The sequence below is a fragment of the Ambystoma mexicanum genome, chromosome 11 (genome assembly GCF_040938575.1).
Source record: "Ambystoma mexicanum isolate Mex_15411 chromosome 11, UKY_AmexF1_1, whole genome shotgun sequence".
NCBI lineage: Eukaryota > Metazoa > Chordata > Amphibia > Caudata > Ambystomatidae > Ambystoma > Ambystoma mexicanum.
The window spans coordinates 1,075,135,494-1,075,151,019 of record NC_090934.1 but is presented as its reverse complement, the minus strand read 5'-3'; the positions used below and the strand labels follow the sequence as shown (position 1 = coordinate 1,075,151,019).

The 15,526-nt window shown below is 48.1% G+C and overlaps 1 protein-coding gene across 3 annotated transcripts in view; it reads right to left on the bottom strand.

Annotated features, from left to right (window-relative positions):
- LOC138504113 (myosin heavy chain, cardiac muscle isoform-like) overlaps window positions 1-15,526 on the bottom strand; it is a 610,907-nt gene that overhangs the window by 202,567 nt on the left and 392,814 nt on the right. For all 3 annotated transcript variants that reach the window (XM_069624333.1, XM_069624332.1, XM_069624334.1), the window contains exon 17: window positions 2,021-2,129. In XM_069624333.1, the coding sequence (XP_069480434.1) occupies window positions 2,021-2,129 (109 nt within the window). The remainder of the gene's footprint in view (window positions 1-2,020; window positions 2,130-15,526) is intronic.

Here is a 15,526-nt window from a genome sequence, read left to right as displayed (position 1 = left end):
TGCCTTCTGTGGCATCCATTGGGGGGACCTGTGGTGCTGCTGTTGTGGGCATGCTGGCTGCTGGGGTGCCTGTTGAAGTCCCCTCCTGTGTGCTGCCACTTGATTTGTGCTGCTGCCGTGTCTTGATCCGTGCAGCTGAGGTGGAGGGTCTTTGGCCGTTGGTCTTGGCCCTCTTTGCAGGTGTGCTGGTAGGGGTGTCCTGGAGCTCGTCGTTTGAATCGGACCCTGTGGTGGAGTAAAGGAGGGCGAGCGTTATTTATGGGTCTGTGGAAATTGGAATGGCAATGTATCACATGCATTGGGGTGGTACCTGAGGGTGATTTGGGTCAGGGCCTTGGAGGTGGTTTCATTTTTGTGTGGATTGAGGATGCAGTTGTTTTGCAGCCTGCAGTTAGGGTGTGCATGCTGCACGTGTAGAGGGTGTTTTTAGGATTTTTAATTATTTATGTATTTAATGTGAGTTTTAAAGTGCGCTATCAGGCCAATGTATGTGGACGTTCTCCTGGACATGTGTTTCTGTTGCACTATGTGGACACATGGTACTTCACATGATTGGACATTGTGGATTTAGCATTGTTTTATTTGGCCCACCTACCTGATTCTTCGGATGTCTGCACTCCTTTCTCCATCCCTCCGACTCCCTCTATACTCTCCATTCCAATGGTGGAGGCACAGATTTCTTCCCAGGGGGTCAACTTGATGGGTGATTCCGATCCTCCCCCGGTAGCTGTGGCAATGTCACGGTTGGCAGATAGTATGCTCCGTACGCGTATCCGCAAGTCGTCCCATCGCTTTCTGCATTGCTGTGGGTTGCGGGGTGCGGTCCCCACCGCACTTACCCACTGTGCCACCAGGGCCCATATGGCCTTCTTGTTCGCAAGTGCCGTCCTGGTCATTTGCGTCGAGAAGACGACGGCAGCATTCTCCTGGAGGGTCTCTGTGAGCACGGTGAGTTCCTCATGGGAGAAGTGGACCTGCCGCTTGCGGTCGCACGCTTTTTTCGCAACTTTTCCCATTTTTATTGTTTTCACTAGGGTGGCTAACGGGTTGGGATGTGTCTCAGGGTAGGATTTTTGATGGTTGTGTTGGGATTCTGATTTTATAGGTGTACGGCGTGCTGTTTACCGTTCCGGGACCATGTTTTTACTTCCGTTTCCGTATATTTACGGTCACCGTATTTTGCGATTACCGCTCATTACGGTGACCGCTATGATGGGTGGCGGAATTGCACCTAGGGCGCCGTACGACGGCGGTGAGGGGCGTTTTGGGGACATTTCCGCCATCGCGGACTTTGCACTTCCGCCATGGCGTAGTGCTCGTGCCCGATGGGTCAGAATTAGCCGCACTTTACTCCGTCGTGCAATGGCGGAAACGCTATTTACGCTATGGCGGTCCGGTCAGTTACTTTCCGCCAGGGTCGTAATGAGGGCCATGGTCTTATAAAAACCAGCAAAGGAATCCATAGAGGTACACAAGGTTGCCATGGAGTAGTAACGACATTGATAGGAGTAGCAAAAGTAGTCAAGGAATTTCAAGGGACAGCAAAGATCGTCATATGAGAACCGTAATGAACAATACGTGCTACAAATTCACTCCTGGTGGTTGCCACTGTCAACACAGGGCTAGCAAAGGAAGCAACATGGCTACAAAAGTAGTGACCTCAATATGATATACAGACACGGGAAGAAAGGGGAATTTCGAGAATTAGAAACAAGTTATTAAATAGTAAATTGGTTGCTTTAGAGTTACAATTGATGTTTATATGGGTTGTGTTTACAATCTCTGATTACCGGGTATTTGTCCCTAGCACTGTCCATTATCACCTCCCTCAAGCTCTTTGTCCATTCTGTTTCATCTACCCTTCAATATCTCATAATTATGCTGTAGCCCACTACATTACCCATAGGCACAGAACCATTTAGAGAGCAATGCTTGGAAAAGTGAATGCTTGCAGCCATGTATTGGGGCTGTTCTACCCATCGATAGGTAATCGATCAGGTTGCTGTTAATGGCTGCTTACCTCTTTCAGGGTCCATATCAGCTCCTCTTTTTCCAGAAGGGCCTGTCTCTCTTTTACAAGTTGCTTCTGGAGGCCATCCGTCTCAGCTTGCCAGTCCTTGGACTCCAAACTGAGAGGTAGAATTAGGCACACATTATCCTCTTGGACCACAACCAGCAAATACATACACACATAAATAAGTAAATACAAGCCAGTGAGTAGCTTCTGGAGCACAATTTAAGTACATTGGAAAACCATCTAGCAGTTATATGCTGACTATACCAGTGTATGGGATTTTATGAACATAGTTGGGAATCCTCGGTGAAGTTTAGGAGTGACTCAGGCATTGAAGACTGCTGGGAGTATGCATTCTACAGCAGTGGGTGCTTTTTTATCAGTAACAGCTGCTGGGGACTAGTTACCACCTGCCCCCTTCCCCAGTGCTGCTGCCATAGCAGTGGAGCTAGCAAGCAGTTGCCCAAGTGGCAAGCATATCCTTTGTGACCCACGCAGGATCCTGGTAGTTATGCAAGAAGGATTTATCCATTCATAATATGATTATTTGGGGAGTCATTTCGAATGAAATGTATGTGGTTTATTGATGTACCAGACATTACATTTGTAGTAAATATTGCAGTTTCACTGTTGATTGGATATAGTAAGCCCACAACACTTGATGAAAGAGTGATCTCATAATGGTGCATAATCGGATTGCACACTTGGATACCTTTAAGGATGCAATACTTACATTTTGACTCTGAAGGGATGATCACTAGTGTAATAAGTGGAGCGGATGTTTACTGTACCATAACCATGGCCACCATTACTTGTTGTGACAAAGTCACATTGCCTGGCCTTCCGTTGGGACTCCGAGAGGCTCAAGTGACCTGAGATGCCCACCCACTGTGTGAAGAGTTACGCGCAGGAAGTATATGGAAGATTTCCCACAAGCCCACCATGTGTCGTGGAACACCACGGTTGGATGCCTACAGCCTCTAGCTCATTTTCCATAGAGTTAGGAAAAGTAAGGAGGGAATCCTTTTACAGACATACACCCAAACATGGAAATTCTTTGCTCTCCCACACTTAATAATACTGTAGCCCTAGTGTCTGAAGAGTAGTGATAGTGACCCCAAACTGCGTGTCCCATTGAGATGAACCCCAATATGTCAGTCCTCCGCACGCGTGTCTTCCCAATTAGATAAGGAAGCCAGAGCAGGTTTAACAGATGACAGTAGCATCTACAAACAGAGGGCAGCCTGCTTTCGTACAGGCTTCCACAGTGCACCAGCAGATGGCAGAGACAGCGCCTCTGAGTGAGAACTTTGCTTGACGGCTCCTGCTGCCTACCCAGTTGAAGCAAAATGTATTGCCAATCTCAAGAGACAATCCTCATCCCACTTGTGCACATTGAAGAGAGTTTGGCTCGCACAGCGGAGCCGCAGATGGGTACCATTGCTTCCACTGGACTTGGAAGATAATGGTGCATGCTTTTCAACCTTTGGTCACTGCAGCAGAGCTCATCTTTAAACCTATGAATCAGACACTCTATAACAGGGTACCAAGCCCTGCAGGGAGAATCTGAGATTGGACTAGCATCCTAAAGGAAGAGTGTGGAAGGAACGAGACCCTATCCTGGAGGAAATCAGAGAGCAACAATCATGAGCCTAATCAGGGCCATAACTCCTACCCTGTTGTAAGCTAGAGCAGGAGGAAGAGAGAGAACCATATGTCTGTTGATGACTATGGGCCTCATTACACGGAAGGCGGTGAGCCATGGCGCTATTAGCGCCATGGCTCATGCCGGTAAAATACCGGCACCGCCTTGGCGGAAAGGGGATTTACCGCCCCATTCCAAGGTTGGAGGGGCCGTAAATCCCCCTTCCACCATTGCCCTTCCCCATTCCCATTTCTGCCCCATAGGGCTCTATGGGAATGGGGAAGGCGCTAATTACGGCACCGCAATTTTGTGGTGCCGTAATTAGCTCCGAGGTCCCTTAGCGGGTTGGATTTTAACGCCTGCAAAAAGCAGGCATTAAATCCCCCAACCCGCAAAGGGACCTCGTAGTAAGGCGGTAAGGATTTACTGGTACCGGTATTTTACCGGTACCGGTAAATCCCTACCGCCATCCGTGTAATGAGGCCCTATATCTTATATACTGGAAGGGGTCAGCCACTGACAAAGAGAAACATCATAGAGACTACAGAAGGCTACACCTTAGAATCAAATGAGAGAAGCAATACAGCCTCGTATGGACTCCCCCTACAAACTGGAAGCAGGCAATAAGCAGCAAGTGAACAGAAGATACTTTGTCCCATTACGGTGAACACAGCCTTACAAAAATTCTAAGCAAGGGGGGAGAAATATTTACTGGTAGGAGTGTTTAGAAAGTATTGTCACCTGTGTAGGCAGGCAACCCACGGATAGAGGCTGATAATAACTGAGCCTTACATGTACCCTAAGGAAAGGGTCCTGAGTGTTGAAAAGGTCAAGAAGTGACCTGGGTGCTATATCCCAGCGACTGCGTTCGAGAGACTGTGAGGCTAAGAACCATTCAAGGTGCTCCATCCTTGAGACCGCTAGCTTGAGTCAAGGAGCGTTCTGGACATCAAATCCCAGAGACGGTATATTAGGCGGGTCCCATAGATACCTGCTGTATCACATTGGTTTATCCAATTCTCACACTTTTATCTTCTTGGATTCCTAGGAACCAACTGGGAGTTATCCTCACAGACCCTCTTCTACGGAGTAAAACCCTTGAACTATACTGATGGCTCACGTGTCTTCATCCTTTGTAAGATGGCTTAATAACGCTGATTAATAATGCAGCAGTAACTATAAGGCCCTTGTCATGGCTTTTACTGTGAAAAACAGAATTCGCACATTTACAGTAGATTGAATCTGTAAAAGGTATTTGTTGGGAAAAAGACTAATTACAACTAAACTGCTGCCATGCCAAAAAAATAAACATGCAGTACAGCTGAATTACCACATGCGGTAATATTAACATATTACTGTATGAATAAGACTATGTAAGATATTGTAATTGTTTACTATATGTGTGAAATGTAAACAAGTACAATACATGATTTCTGTCCACATTGAAAGGGAACCCTGCTTATGTACCATGGAAATAAATACACACGTGTCATTAGTCACCGAAGGCAATAAATGCCACATTTGGGCTGACAGGGATATACAAATGACTGGAAACAAGATGTATAATTAGACTCCTTCCATTTTCAAGAAAACAACACAAAAGTTCTAATTGAAAAAAAAAACTTATGAGTGGCCAAACAAAGTCTTGCAGTCATGTCCCAGGGTGGGCCATCCCTCGGGATCCTGTACTCTCAGTTATCTTCCTAACCAGTTAGTTAGCTGGTGCAAGCGAATCTAGGCCATGAGACCTCTGGCCCACACCCCAGTCAATCATTGCTAATCTGTTGATGCCTTTTTTGTTCTGCTGCTCTTTCAATTTGTCATACCTCTTTCTTTCCCTATTTATCAACGCTGCACCAGGGGCCTAGGCCCACTTACCACCCGCATCAGTTGCAGCAGCAGGAGTGAGGTGCAGGTCACGGGACCTAGCTTCCCACTTCCTTACCGACAGCCACCAGGGCTCAGGCCTCCGCGGCCACACCTACATTGGGCTTTATCAACACACCTCTGGCAGTTTAGGGGCACTTCCCATCACTAGCAGCAGGAGTGAGGTGCAGGTCACATGACCTTGCTTCCCTCCTCCTTGCTGACTGCCACCAGCACTGCGAGCATATCACCGGTTGACAGTTGTTGAAGCCTTCAGCAAGGTTTCAGGCGCTCCGCCAGTGGCGGCTGCTATCATGGGGCGGCCGGGCGCCGCCCCCCCCAGAAAAGAAAGAGGAAGCTAAAAGAGATTCAATCAGAGAACTTCTCCGATTGAATCTCTTTTAGCTTAGAAAATGTCTGCATTTCCTTTGCCAACAGCGCGGGGGCGCTGTGGCAAGGTAATCGTGTAACAGGCGGGGGCCCGGTTTAACAGCGGGGCGCGTCCCAATTTAGTTTATTTTTTTCTATAGTAGAGTGCGTGGAGCTCCTAGCCCCACGCACTCTACGTAGCCCCTTTAATTGGAAGCCTGGCGGGGCGCTTCAGGGGTGGCCCCGCCAGTATAAAATGTGCGCAAACAGCGCACTTAAATTCTGATTCCCTCCCCTGCCATGGATACAGTAATGTCATTGGCTGGCAAACAGCCAATGACATTACTGTATCTATGATGACTCACTGGCGGCGCAGGGTGTGTACGTGCGCCTGCGCCGCCTTCACACGTCTGTTGACTGTTTCTTTTTCTCCGACATCGAGTGAGAGGAGTGAACAACACACCAAACACGAGTGCTGCTGCAGCGGCGCCGTGGTAAGTACCCCATGATCCGGCCATCCCCATGTTTGTTTAACTTTTATTCTTCTCTGTTTGGGACCGGGGACTGGGGAGTGTTACTTACACTCCCCTCCCCGGGCCCAAACTATGTGGTCCACCACGGCCCAGGCCCAGTCAACACTGAACGACGTGTAGGCCTTGGCCTACACGTCGTTCAGTGTTGCTGCCGAGCTGTGAGCCTTGGTGGTAGCGGGCCGCCCGCTACCACCAAGGCGAGGGCCGCCTGGGCCTATTTGTTTTAACCCGTCCCCGGTCCGTGCCCCAAGGGCCTTGCCTTGGGCCATGCCAGCCGGACCGGTGCGCAAAGCCCAGGGCAGGCACTGGCAGGCGTGCATGGTCGCGGACCGCGGCTGCTCCGTGTTGTCCTGCTTCCAACTTCGTGCAGCTGTCCTTGCTGCTGTCGCCGTCAGATAGAGTGGAGAAAAAATGAGTAGGGCAACCTTGCCCCTGCAAGATAAAGGCGAGGTGGGGGCTTGGGCCACAGGTAGTTGGGAAAAGGTATTTGGTGGGGTTCAATATTTGCACTTCATATGAGGAGGGCGCACGTCCGCTTTATTTGTTGCTTCACGTACCAAGACACTGCGGTTACCGCTGGAGATGCAAGTGAACGCAATGCGCTCGTGGATGTGGTTATTTTGAATAGAAGGTGATTTTGATTTCCATTATTTTACAACCATTATTCATTAGAAGGGCTCTACAGGATGGGTAGTCAGTGCTCTGGGGTGAGCACCAAGGGGGTAGCAGTTGTGGGGGGAGGACACGAGGGACAGCATTGCAGTTAAACTGCATATCCCAGAATGCAATGCAACGTCGCGGGGGATTGAAAAGCTCGAAGGTGGGGGGTGCTGCAGGGCATCATAGAAAATTAGCCCACATTCACGAATGGCATTTTATCCGTCTGGGACAGTTTCATGCATGCTCTGGTATTGAGCGTTAAAGTTTGGGTTTGCTGTCAAACTCTCTGAAGTATTAACGTACCGTTCCGCAGCATTTGATTTATGGGACACCCCCACTCTGGTTCGGATATGTTATGCCCCGTATGAATCCTCACTTGTTATAACAATGGATATTGAAACCGTGCCCACGCCTTGCTCCCAGTGGGTGTAGCTTTCAAGGGAGCAGCGTTTTCAGGAGGGCTTCCAGGGGGGGTTGGGGAGGGGGCAGGCATTTAAGGTTCTTTGTTGTACAGTGCATGGGAAACAGCCCCCCCCGTTTTGCTTCATTCATCAGAGCTTGAACACCAATGAACCTTTCGTGGTGTGTGTATCCATGGCTGGAGGATATGAATGCACCCTGGAGTCGTTTCTAAAGAATAGCTGCATTGGGGTCACTATGAAGCTGATTGGGTGGTTAGAGCTCTGTGGGGGGATGTGACGATGACTAGCATAAATCGCTGGTGAGTTACATTACACATGCACAAGATATTTTTCTTGTGCTGTTGCTTAGATCCCGAGCATGGCCCTATACCTTGGCTCCTCAAGTACTGGATGCTCCTAGGTTCTTTAGAAGTGCCGGGGGTGCATTTGGCGGCGGCACGCAGCCTCAAGGTCATCCCGAATGCCAGCTTATGCGCTCTCGTCATTAGCACGGAGTGCAGTGCAATTAGGCAAGACAGCGCTTCCTGCTCCGGCAGCAGGGCACGTCAGCAGGCCGAATGCCAGGAAGGCCGCATGCCAGGAAGGCCGCATACAAACATTGGTACTGCCGGGCCCGCGCCACTTTTACAATGACGCCATGCTTAACGCCACTCATTCGATCCCCAGCGACATTAGTGCTCTCATCAGAAATTACCCGAGAGTGTAGAGCAGCAGATGGCCTAAAACGTGAGCAGAAGTTCTGCAGAACTCGAGGCACTGCCAGTCTGCTTTTGCAGGGTTGCTTGGTTCACCCATCGAAGGCACAACATTCAATTTGCAAAGTAAAGTCAACCACCAGTAAATGTGCGGCAGAGTGTGAGCTCATGCCTTCTGCCGTCTGCACCAGTTAGTTCGGTCGTTCAGACGATGGGCAGGTCATTTTATTCCAATGCATACATTGAACTGAGAGGATCTGTTACATTTGCACTTCTGTGCAAACTGGTTCTCCATGCAGTTAGTCATTCGCACTACACAGTCCAAAAAAGGTGTAATTGCGTGTACGCCTTTGTTTTCGCACTTCGTAGTACAAATTGCACAAATGCACCTGCCATTTACGCATGCTAGGCAGCGTTTAAAATGGATTCCTTTGGAATACTTCTGATTTCACACGACCAGCAGGCCGGTTCCAGGGGAATACAAAGCATTTGCGCCAGCTTGTACATGTCATGCTGGCGTAAATGCTTGAGCATGTGTATGACAAAGAGGATGGGGGGTTTATGGCAATCTCAATTATGTCTCATGCCCCCTCCCCGCCATGACTATGTAGAGATAAAAAGGATGTGTTCAATTTGTATGCATGCGTTTTTCGCACGCTTTTTAGTCTACGCCACATAGAATACGAACCCCAAAATGACTGGGAATAGTATGGTACCTTACAATAATCACACTGAATCCGCAGTACAACTTTCGTTTTGGACATCCTCATTCTTCCCCCACACTCCCACTCCTAGCCTCATTATTTGCACTCACACACACCGAATCACAGAACTGGGAATGCATAGTCATCCACTCTAATAATTGCCAATACTTTGGGTATACCATGGAACAGAAAAGGTGGGTTGGCAAGAGGAAGGACTTTAAAAATGGGTTAATAATAACACCTATTACAGCTCTTACAAGCGGGAGGAATCCGGTATGAAGCACTATATAAAAGAAAAACAAACAAGAGATGTAGCAATGGTCATCGGTCTGGGGGAGATCACAAGAGCAGGCCAGCAGCTGTTGTAATGTTAGGCATGGGAGTGAAGCAGGCTTGGCCAGTACAGAGAAGTTCGGCCAAGCTGTGCCAGAAGCTGTACTAGAGTGGTCATGACAGATGCAGTCCTGGATGAGGGTCCCTTTATAATGTGCAGGAATACGTGGGCCATCGATACGCATGGCGATGGTGGGGTTTGGATCAAACTAGGAACATAGACCAGGAACATTAACAAGGGGACATACATAAATAGGATTCAACATGCAGGGCCTGCTGACAATGTGTTCATTTAAGGAACATACATATGAACATACATTTTCCTGAGTGACATCATGTCCGAAGTGTTGTAGGTGTCCGTTGAGTAGTGGTGGGGGGAAGCACAGGAGGCGCTAGCCCGCAAGCTAGCAGGGTATGATAGAAAAACCGAGTACTAGTAAGCTTTAACTGTAGCATCTCCAATACTCCAAACAGTACAACCACTTCTTCCTCCAGGTTCACGGGATGTCACGTCAGGAATGAGAGAGAACCAGAGCACAGCAAAACATTATTATTATTATTTTTTAAACTGTGGCTCTTCAGGCACGTAAGCTTGTCACAGTTGCACCTGGTGCTTCCCATCACTTTAACTTCATACTAAGCAGTCTAAAGCAATCGCAAGTTATAAGTTGTGTGCATGAAAAAAAACGTCTAAATAAACAAATACATTCTAAAGTTAAAGAAATACAAAGACACATGTGACTGGTAAGTGGGTTGTCTAATGGAAGTGTGGCTGTAACACTAGTAGTACATGTGTTACAATACAAAGGTTATGAGACTTACCTGTCGCATTAATTAAGTGGTTACAAACTAAAGTAATATTTTAGCTTCCTTTCCCCCTTTCAGAAAATGCCTAAAATCCCACCTTAGTAAGAGGATGAGTGCATGTGAATGCCAGTAACAGCATGACAAACATGTTTCTATCATTACTGACTATATAATGAATTTCTTTATGCATACACCATAGTACCAGCTATTCTCAATACAAGCTGCTGTAAAATACACCATCACACTTGCACACGTAAGAATAGTGTACCACCATTAATATGTAAAACCGAATGCTTTTTTTCATATTTCGGTGGGTTTTTTGGACAGTAAATTGCACATTTTGTAGGCCATTTTTCCAAAATTTTCGCGGGGGGAGTGGGCTCGCACGCTGCGCGTGCTCGCTACTAAATTCGCCCTGGAAATTTTACGCCCCACCAACTTTCAAACTCACCAGCCGCCACTGCGCTCCGCTCTGTGGCCTGACACCGCATTGGACCGGGTCTTTATTCTGGCACTCCCCTTGTGGTAGCATTGCCAGCCCCCAGGTGGTATCTCATCACAGCTGGGCCCGGGCATCTTTAATGACTGGCGGTCCGCATAGCCGGGGAAGGTCCAAATTGTGTTTTTAGCCCTCCTGGGGCTGAATTTAAATTAAGGGCCACCCCCTTTCAGGTGGCCCACCTGAACTCCCTGGGCCACACCTGCCAGACGTGGCCCAGGTGGAGTGAGTAGTGTGGGGCCCTCATGTTGCCTTGGACTGCTAGGCTGCATCTGACATGAGCAACCCGGCCCATATAAAGACTTTGGGGCCCCCACACACTGTTGCTATTGCAACTGCTGCCTGTCACTTCCTACTGCCATGCTACCAAGACTTTGGGGGTACCCCACACTGTTTCTGCTGCTGCTGCCTGCCGCCTACTGCTACAAGAACCACCACCAAATAACTCAAGAAGAAAGAACATGGGAGCAGCAGCAAGGACCTTGAGACAACCCTGGCCAGGTTGTGTTGCAAGTAAGGTCTTTATGAATAGTTTTTTTTAATACAGTGCACAATATCAACTTGTATATATTTTTTTAAGACTTTTATATTTTTAATATTTGAAGGACTCTTTTTATATTTTTGTATCTTACTTTTAGTAACACAGCTGCTTAGGAGTAACTGGGCATCATTATAAGTTTTCCGGTCCGGGAACTAGGCTACCGGTAAGCATGCCGGTACCATAGTTCCTGGACCGGCAAACTACGAGTTGTGCTCGTGGGTGCCTTTCTGCCCACCAGGTCAGACCTGGCAGGCAGAAAGGCACTCGCGAGCACAGCATGTCGGATGCACCGTCACCGTTATAAATGGTGCCGGTGCATCCAACCTCCCCATTCTCATTCAGCTCCATGGGGCCGAATGGGTATGGGGAGCATCTTTTTTCAGTGCCCGCAAATGGGCAATTACCTGGTCAGGCAGGGCCATAATTGCCCATTCGCAGGTGCCGGAAATGTTCAGAAGTTTGGCGGCAGCCTGCCGGTTTTACCGGCAAGGCTACCGCCAAACTTCTAATGAGGCCCTGTCTTGTATTCTGCCCCTTTTTGTCAAAAAAAACCTCACAAAACCCTGGTGTACCGGAAAAGTACATAAGTAAGCTTTTACCAACTAAAAGCAACCATACACCAGCATTCCTTTTGTCCGCCTCTCCTTTTGTGCTCCAGTTGTTTTAACCTTGTGTTTTTCCCTTAGGGGTCCCTTCTGATTGCCCTACACTCTCCACTGTCACATTGAGGTACACCGCAGCGGTCTTGAACCCAGGAGAGTGGGGACAGGTAAGAGGTGGGTCAAGTTATAAGTAAGGTTTAAGAGATCTATTGTGTGCCCGCCTACACCTGTCTCCCAAAAAAATGCTTTGGACGATCACCCTGCTACATTTTTTGGAGGCACTGCTGAGATCACCTTTGATGTGCTTATACCCTTCCTATCCTACCTACTTACCTTATACCTACCTTTTTTCCTTCCTGCTTGCATTCACAGTCATTTGGTAATATGGGCCTATACACACTCATAATAACGATACATATGGCGATCCATTCTTGTATGAAATGTATATCACATTATAGTGATATCGTAACCATATATTGCGTTGTGTACTTAGGAACAATGCTATGTGATTCCCCTTCCTGTTTGTCAAGGGGTGAAAAGTTGTGTTCCTTCGCTTCACGTGATGTCACTTTGGGGGGCGGGTCAAATGACATCACTTCTAGTGATGTCATCACAGGTCAAGGGTTGTGTGATGTCACTTCCGCTACCCCCAGCATTTTGGTGAAATGATGTCCCTGCTTAAATGGCTGGTGGTTGTGGTTACTTTTTAATATCTTTTGTGCAGGTTACTAGCAGGCTGATTTCTCATTTTCCACGGGTGACCATTTTTTCAAAGTGGCCCTGTCTTCTTTTTTCGCCATTTTTTGATTGCCAGTTCCTTCTGGGCCTTCTATCATGTAGAATAGATTTGAGTCCTTTGTGAGCTTTGCCTTTGGCAGGCTTTAGCTCTGAAGCCCGCACAGGCTGCAGTGTGTCTGGGAAGGCAGGTAGTGAGGGAGGAGCCTGAAATTTCACTGTCCTTTGTCTGTAGGTTTGCATGGTTGAAGCCTGTTCTAACTGGGCAGCTGGCTGTCCTGAGGGACATCCAGCCCCCAGGAGATTGAATGCTATGAGCCTGTGAATGACTGGGGTCCAGCATAAAAGGCAAGGATTTTTGGACTATAGACAGAGTCAACCACTGGAGAAAGGAATCTGAGGCAAAAGATGAGCAGAGACGCCAGCAGCACCTTCCAGGACTGCGAAAGCACCAGTGAAGCCTTGTAGCTATGCTGACTCCGTTTTCACATTTACGGGAAGACACGCTAAGGATGACTGCCTCTCTTAGAGTGGTGGGACCAACTAGCCTTATGATCTTCTTCATTTTGGGCTATCTCTCGACTTGCGGAAACTTTCCTGAGCTGCAGAATCCCAATACATAGGGTACCTGGACTATTATCAAGTGCATCATCTTCTCAAGATCGAATCTGGCTGAAACTTTGCAAGCATCTGTTTGGTCCTCCAGAGGCAGGAATTGTAAGCCAAAAGTTCCCTCAACAGAGTTCAGAACTGAGTAATCTAAGAGAATTCAACTAGCAGTATTTGCTTCTTCTTGGCGCTAAGAAAAAGGGGCCAAACCACAAAGGGCCACTGAAGTGAGCTGAATCCATTGATGCTGACGCCTTCTCCTGAGTGCTGCCAGAGAAGCCCGCCAGATGTCCCACCTTTCATCACCACGACCAAGAAGCAGGAATCAGGGTCTGCAACGCTGCACCTAGAAGGAAACTACAATTTCTTCTTCACTTTCAAGGCAATGTGGGGCTTGGGTTGTAATTACTTTGTGCCATTTTCGGTGCTTCCTGGCTTGGGAAGTGTTGTTTTCTTCAATTGAGAGTTGCTCCTTTGTGCAGGCCTTACAGCGTGTGTGTTATCAGGTAGGCTCTCCTTGAGCTCCTGTGTTTCTTCCAGAAACACTGACTGGTTAACAAACTTTTAATCTGAAGATCTTCATCAGAACTGGAACTGAACTGACCATTTCACTTTGGCTGTCCTGGTTTCCCAAAGGTCCATCTTCTGGTCCTATTGCCTTTGGCAATGCTGATTCCTCCATAGGTTTTAATTGTGAACACTTTTATTGCTAGGAAACAGACTACCTACACCCCTCTGGGAGAGTGTATTTGTTATTTACAGTTGCTGGTTTTGTTCTGCCCAACTTTGAAACTTTCCCTCCCATCTCAACTTTGCAAAGGTGACATATACAAGTGCTGATACTGACCTTAATTGACGTCACTCTGTGTGCTGGATATGTCAAACATAGAAAAAGTTAGTAACCTGCATTATTGTTTCTTATATTAATTGATTCCATTTCACATTGAATGTTATTAGTAGTTGCTGCATTTTAGATTTGCAAGTGTGCCTTGTGTATATATAAATAAATATGTTTTAATATAACTTTAAGTGAGTAAGTGTTTACTTGGATACCTGTGTAAACTGATTTCATTGTACTGCTCTACAGCTCACATAACTCCCTCCTAAGATAAGCCTGGCTGCTCATTCACTCTACTAACTTGTGTAGTGCAGGCCTATATCAAGAGTTGGGTCCATAATACTAAGAGATGAGTCTTATGAAGACCCACACCCGTTGGACTTTAGATAAACTTACCTAACACTGAGACATTGGGCCTCATTACGAACGTGGTGGAAAGTCAACAATGGCGCAGGTAGTGCTACTGGTGGCGTTGTTACCTCTCCGCCACATTACGAGTTCTGCTTGCCGGTACCGGACTGCCCGCGTGGTCTGACCAGGTGTGCAGAGTGGCACCCGCGAGCAGAACTCGTGATTGCACCGGCACCATTATGGGCAATTACCAGCCCATTCATCTCGCCTTACCATCCATGGTGGAGACCCAATTTGCCCTATCCTCTCTGGGCCTCATTACGGGTCCGGCGGTAACGGTAACTGTACTGGTGCTATCGGCAGGTTGCCACCAGACCCGTAATGATTTACCAGCACCTGACTTCCTGGTAACAGCGAGGATTATAACCCCGACAGATCGGAAAGTCAGGCACCAGTAAATTGTAAGTCCCCTTTCCCATAGAGCCTAATAGGACTCCATGGGAGTGGGCACCAGGGAAACACCAGCACCGTTGTTAACAGTGCTGGTGCTTCCGTGACGGTCTGCCTACCGTGGCCACTGTTTCCGGCAGGGTCAGACCTATTGGGCACAGCAGCTTCGGCAGGTAGACTCGTAGTATGCCGGTCCGAAACAACAGTGCCGGTAAGCAGCACTGTTTCCGGACCGGCATATTTTGAATGAGCCCCATAGTCATGGTTGCAGGCTAGTTCACCAGTCACACCACATGTGCTTAGCCCAAATCCTGCCTTGCCCAGTGCTGTTCCCCCGTCATCCTGCAGCGCCCAGTGTAGATGCCATTCTGGCTGCGCCTGTAAGCACCCCTATTTTACCAGGGCCTATAGCGTGGGCTGGTGCTACACCAGAAGATAGAGGCGCCACACTGATCGCTTCCGCCATGGCGGATGCTTTCAAGGAAGTGTTAGACAAGGCCATTGCAACACCATCTGAGCATTGCCCTTAGATCCGCCTGAGACCCTTCTTGGGGGAAAACCAACCCCGAGGGGTGAAGAGAAATACCAACTTTGGGTGGACCAGTCCAACCAGATGATACACGGCTGAAAAGCTAGCTACAGACCGGCAGAAGAGGAGTTTTTCGTCATTGAGAGTCTGCTCGGTCCAGCATGGAGAGTCATCCAGGTGGCTGTGCCATGCATCCAGACCCCACAGCGAAGGACATCATGTACACACTGGATCGAGTATTTGGAGCCACTGAGTCTGGTGCAGAGCTGATGGTGAAGTACTACGCCACCCGCCTCCAATAGGATAAGCGTCTCGCCGAATATC